The sequence below is a fragment of the Nanorana parkeri genome, unplaced genomic scaffold, assembly GCF_000935625.1.
Source record: "Nanorana parkeri isolate BGI_ZX_2015 unplaced genomic scaffold, ASM93562v1 scaffold19, whole genome shotgun sequence".
Lineage (NCBI taxonomy): Eukaryota > Metazoa > Chordata > Amphibia > Anura > Dicroglossidae > Nanorana > Nanorana parkeri.
Genome location: NW_017306287.1, coordinates 2,909,709 through 2,915,736, shown reverse-complemented (window position 1 = coordinate 2,915,736; position 6,028 = coordinate 2,909,709). Strand labels below are relative to the sequence as shown.

Sequence of the window (6,028 nt, the reverse complement as noted above, 5' to 3'; positions counted from 1 at the left end):
ATATATTTGTTGATTGCTGATTGAAAGTAGATCATGTATTTAATAACATTAAGTAAATTTCAGTTCTAGATATCAATGTTGTTAAAGTTGAACTCTGGGCGGCACAAAAACTTTAAATGTATTATAGCCACAAAGATGCACCAAATGCCTGTTCAAAGCCAGATATCACCTTGTAAATGAGCATTGACATCATCACCACCATATAGCCTGTGCAGAGCTATGGGAGGGACCCAGCAGGCCCCACCCACTATGGGTCGCTTGCAGAAGGGGATGGAGACAAGACCAGTCACCCTGCACAAGGAGAGAGAGCAGCAGTGACCGGTGTTTATTACAGGAAGCTCCTGCATGGAGGCAAAGTCTCACATTGGAATGCTACACAGATCCGGAAGAAATATACAAAGCACGTCAAGATTCAAGGATGTATACAAATGGCTCTTGTATGAAGACAATATTTCCTTATCCCAGAGTTCAGATTTAACAAAAATAGTATTTCCTTCAAACTTTTTTGTAATTGTCTGTGGTGCCACAACCCCTTCAAAGAACTACCAACGTTGAAGTTTGAACGTTCCCATTCAAAATACATTCATGGCAATGGAACACTAATCAGAATGAACACGATTATATAAAAGCAGGGTAAGGTAATGCACCCAATTAGTGCCATTTGCAAACTTCCATCTTCAGGACTGCGACAGGACTAACTCCTGCCTCTTACTAGCATAGCATCCTGCAATCAAGGTGATCTAAGTTAGAGACAAAGTTTTTAATTATGTGCGATTGCTCGTCACATTCACTCAATAATTATAATTAATCACGGGGTCTTGTAGAGCAGGAAATCATTTCTTTATAATGAGCAGTTATATGATAATGAGTGTTTTACAATTATATGTAATAACCTTCCCCTTAACAGTGTCACATTTTGTAATGTGCGTTATGGAAAGGAATGTAGAGAGATTTATTTGGTTGAAATAAACGGGATCAACATGACATAAATGATTAATCGGTGTGGCTTTTTTTTTTTTTAAACCTGTCTTTCTAGAAGGATAGTAATTAAAATGTATATTGCTCAGGCATACCTGTGCTGCTTCTAGCTTAGACTTGCCATAAACAGCCCAACGGTGACTGGACATGGATTGACAAACATAGGGGTACCTCTGTTGGGTGATAATGAGTGCTACTGACCTTGCTTCATCCATCAGGCAAGCCATATGATAAACAGTCCCTTGGGAAACCCACTTACACTTACCGATAACCCCTGTGTATGGCTGCTAAATGACTGCGGATATCACCACTCCAATCAGGCTACGAACAAGATGCCACCAGCACACCGAAATGTATGTCCAAACAAACGTCCTTTACTTATAAGTGAGGAGATTAAGGGGGGACATGATTTTGATGTACAAGATGTTCAATGGGGATAGCAACATCAGCAATAAACTTTTATAACAAGGACTAGTGGCCACCACCTAAAACTGGTGGAAAAATTATTTAACCACAAGGGCCGTAGGGACTTCTTCTCAGTTAGAGCAGTTAGGGTCTGGAACTTGCTGCCACGAGCAGTGGTATCAGCTGAGAGTGTTTGGACAACTTCTTTATATAGTTACATAGTTAGGTTTGAAAAAAGACACAAGTCCATCGAGTCCAACCTATAGAGATACAAAGAAAAAATAAAAAAAAGAAGAAAAGCCTAAACAGAACTCTATGCCCACAATTACCCAATGTTGATCCAGAGGAAGGCAAAAAAAACCCTATAAAGCATGGTTCAATTTGCTCCAACAGGGGAAAAAATTCCTTCCTGATCCCATAAGGCAATCGGATATTCTCTGGATCAACAATCTCTGATGCTTATTATACGTTTAAGAACTCAATATCCAGTAATATTCTGTGCATTTAGAAATACATCCAGATGTTTTTTTAAACAATTAACCGAGCTAGCTAGAACTAGCTCCTCGGGGAGTCTATTCCACATTTTCACAGCTCTAACTGTGAAGAATCCTTTCCGTATGCAAAGGTTAAACCTCTTTTCCTCCATATGCAAAGAGTGCCCCCTTGTCCTTTGCAGTGACCTTAACGTGAATAATTTGGCACCAAGTTCTTTATATGGACCATTTATGTATTTATACATGGTGACCATGTCCCCCCTTAATCGCCTCTTCTCCAGAGAGAACAAATTCAGGTCAGCTAATAGTTCCTCATATCTGAGCTCCTTCATGCCTCTTATGAGTTTGGTTGCCCTTCGCTGCACTTTCTCCAATTCCACAACATCCTGGTGCCCAAAACTGAACCGCATATTCCAGATGAGGTCTTACTAATGCTTTGTACAGGGGCGGGATTATGTCTCTGTCTCTGGAGTCTAGATCCCTTTTACTACAAGAAAGTATTGTGCTTGCTTTAGAAACTGCAGCTTGACATTGCATGCTATTATTGAGTCTATGATCTACCAGAACACCCAGATCTTTCTCCATCATTGACTCCCCCAAACATACTCCCCCTAGAGTATAGGACGCATGCAGGTTTTTAGTCCCCAAGTGCAGAACTTTACATTTATCAACATTAAACCTAATTTCCCAAATAGTTGCCCAATCACACAGAGCATTCAGATCTGCCTTTAAGTTGGAGACATCCTGTAAGGACTGTATTCCACTACATAAGTTAGTGTCAAACACAGAAATAGTACTTTTAATCCCCAATTCTATGTCTATTTATAAATAGGTTAAACACTAAGGGACCCAACACTGAACCTTGGGGAACACCACTTACAACCTCAGACCATTCAGAGTACGAATCATTGATCACCACTCTGAATACGATCTTTAAGCCAGTTTTCTATCCAATTACAGATTGAATACTCTATAACTACTGACCATAACTTATACATTAGCTGCATGTGGGGAACTGTGTCAAACGCTTTTGCAAAGTCCAAGTATACTATATCCACAGGCATTCCTCTGTCCAATTTGTTACTCACTTCCTCATAAAAAGGAAGTAGGTTTGTTTGACAACTTCTGTCTTTTGTGAATCCGTGCCGACTATCACTGATGATATTATTTTCAAGAAAAAACAATTGCATGTGATCCTTGATCAAACTTTCAAGTATCTTGCCAACTATTGAGGTTAAACTTACAGGTCTGTAATTACTTGGTAAAGACTTTGATCCCTTTTTAAATATAAGGGTGGAAAGGGGGCCACCCTTCTTCAGAGACTGCAACATACAGGGGTACAGGTACCCTTAAAAACAAGATCACACAGGGACTCGTGTACACGCATACACATGCAAAATCACATACACACACAGAATAGGTTGAACTTGATGGACCTGTGTCTTTATTCAACCTCAAATACTATGTACCTATGTAACTATAAATGCATATTTTCACAAAGATGGTGACGTTTGTGGGGCCACACAGGTTCCCTTCATCAGGCTCAGTATCAGTGGTTGTTCTCAATGGTGCAAGGGACAGGAAGATGTTTTGCTTTGTTCTTGGAGAGCCATCTTACAGGTTGAGGCTAGCCTCAGTAGCGATGCATAATGATTCCTTTTCTCTGCTCATCTATTAAGCTGGCGACCCCCAACCTGAATTTCAGACAATTTCTGATAAATTGCTGGATGCTGGTGGTGTGCGTGAGCGAGCATGCTCCCAGCACAAAAATATTCCGCATATGCAGTATGCCACACCACAGAAGAAGGCCTACATCCATGATGCTGCATATATGTATTATGCCGGTGGTTACACTGTGTTTTTGAATGTACACTATATGGCCAAAGGTTTGTGGACATCTGCCCATCACACCCAGGGGCTTAACTAGAATTCATGGGGCCCCATAGCAAAATTTTGATGCCCCCCCAACGACCTGGCAATGTCAATTGGGACACTAGTGTAACTTATCGTAACTGAAAGTATATCTAAATCAAGGACAGCAGCATGAGAGATTTTTCCCACCCCTTTACTACTCCAGCCAGTGAGTGCTAGTCAGTAAACAAAAAAATATATATTTACTTAAAATATTAATTATTTTCATTTTATATTTTTACATCATTGTTATTGCTCCTATGCATAATTAATGCTCAATCAACCTCAGAAATAGTGTGTTAGGCCTACAGGGTTAATATGAAAGTGTTGTCCAGGCTGTAAACACAATAAATCTACCCACAAATTGGGGGGGAGGCAGCTTTTCTGGAATAGAGCCATCAGAAAACTTCCTTAGTAGGGCCCCCTTTCCACCCGTAGGCCCCATAATAGCTGTGTTGGCTGCAATGTCTATAGTTACATCATTGATCATACCTCTGTATGGCCAACACTAGGTGAACACCCCCTCCGAATGATTAGTTGTTTACAGAGAAGGGTACTGTTTATACTACAGCATACAATACAGCATACAATTGTGAGCGTCCAGCAGTTTGGTGGAGGCTCTTTTCTGTTCCAGCATGACTGTGCCCTTGTGCACAAAGTCAACTCCTTAAAGACATGGTTCGATGAGCCTGATGTGGAGGAACTTGAATGCCCTGCTCAGAGTTCAACCCTATTGAACACCCTTGGGATGAACCTGAATGCCGATTGTAAGCCAAGACTTCTAATACAACATCAGTACCTGAACGTACAAATGTTCTTTTGGCTAAATGTCCACAAATTCCCACAGGCACATTCCAAAATCTTATGAAAAGCCTTCCCTGAAGAGTGCGGGCCGCAGAGTTGGGAGTAAAGTGTATATTGGCCATATAGCTCAGATAGGAGTGATGATCAGGAGTTCACAAACTTTTGTCTATGGTGTACTCAAACAACTAGGTGTAAACCAGATGACAGTTCTTGGAATTATGGCTTTCTTCATGTGTGTGTGCATTCAGGAGTTTGCATTTAAGGTTAACACTGTGTTTACATGAGAAAGGACAATGCTCTGACTCATATCTCTTTGTTATCTGTCCTTTACAGAGCGTTGCAGGAAAGGTGCTGGAGAAAACAGTTGAAGAGTGGATGCGATATAAAGAAGATTGCTATCAATGGATGATAAGCACACCGCGTCCCCTTGGTTAGCTGACGCTACTCTTTCAAATGTCTGTTGTCTCTTAAAAGAAAATAGACGCGGGCTTAGTAGTGTTATATTTTTCTGGGACTGTACAATAAAACATGTAGAAATTGTCTGGTATTATTGCCTTGACCTGATAGATTCAGGTCAGGGGATAGCAGAATTGGTGAAAGCTGTGCATCTGCCAATTCACAAGGGAGGATGCACTTGTAGGCAGTTGATGTCTTATTAGGAGCAGTCATGACAGAGAATGCAAATGGTGTAGTTTCTTTGTGTTTATTGCAATTCTTATCAACGTCAAAAGAAAGGGACGGGAATGAACTGCTACCGTGCCTAGGGCTGCTTTAAGGGGTAGGCAAACTCTGGCCCTCCAGCTGTGGTGCAACTACAAATCCCAAAAGACATTGCAAGACCCTGAAAGCCACAGGCATGGCTCCGAGAGGTAAATGCATTTTCACCACAACTGGACATCCGGACTTTGACTACCCTTGCTCTAGACTCTGTCACTTTAAAAAAAAAAGTTCTCCCTGCAAAGAAAGCAATTAATACCTGTCCTGCAATCTGGATTGAAGATCTAAGGTTGGTGAAAAATTATCAGGATTCAGCAAACTTCCAGGTGAGTTGATTGCCTTGTCCCCCGTTGTACTTTGTGGTCCCTCCTGCCTGCTCCTGTGTCCTGTAGTGACCTAAGGCAGGCAAAGGAAACTATAGAACTCAGTGGGGGACACCAGCAACCAATACTCTCGGAAGTGTCAAAAGCTGAACATTCTTTAGCAAGTTTGTATCTTCAAGGCAGCCAACTTCAGTGTTGCTTGACAGGTAAGTATTAAGTCTTTTATTTGCAGGGGTGCCTTTTTTTAGTTATGTGTTTTAGTTATGTGGACAAAGACCTTTAGGTATTAATCTGCCTCTGTTCACAGGAGCTTACTGACTTTTAGCCATTATGTGAGTCACATGTAAATAACACTGTAACAAGACTGCTCTTTGTGTTTAAGATTATATATATATA

At 40.9% G+C, this 6,028-nt stretch overlaps 1 protein-coding gene across 1 annotated transcript in view; it reads left to right on the top strand.

Annotated features, from left to right (window-relative positions):
• LOC108791094 (glucagon receptor-like) overlaps positions 1 to 6,028 on the top strand; it is a 48,035-nt gene that overhangs the window by 11,661 nt on the left and 30,346 nt on the right. Inside the window, exon 2 of the mRNA XM_018561481.1 lies at positions 4,926 to 5,022. Coding sequence (XP_018416983.1) covers positions 4,926 to 5,022 — 97 coding nt within the window. The remainder of the gene's footprint in view (positions 1 to 4,925; positions 5,023 to 6,028) is intronic.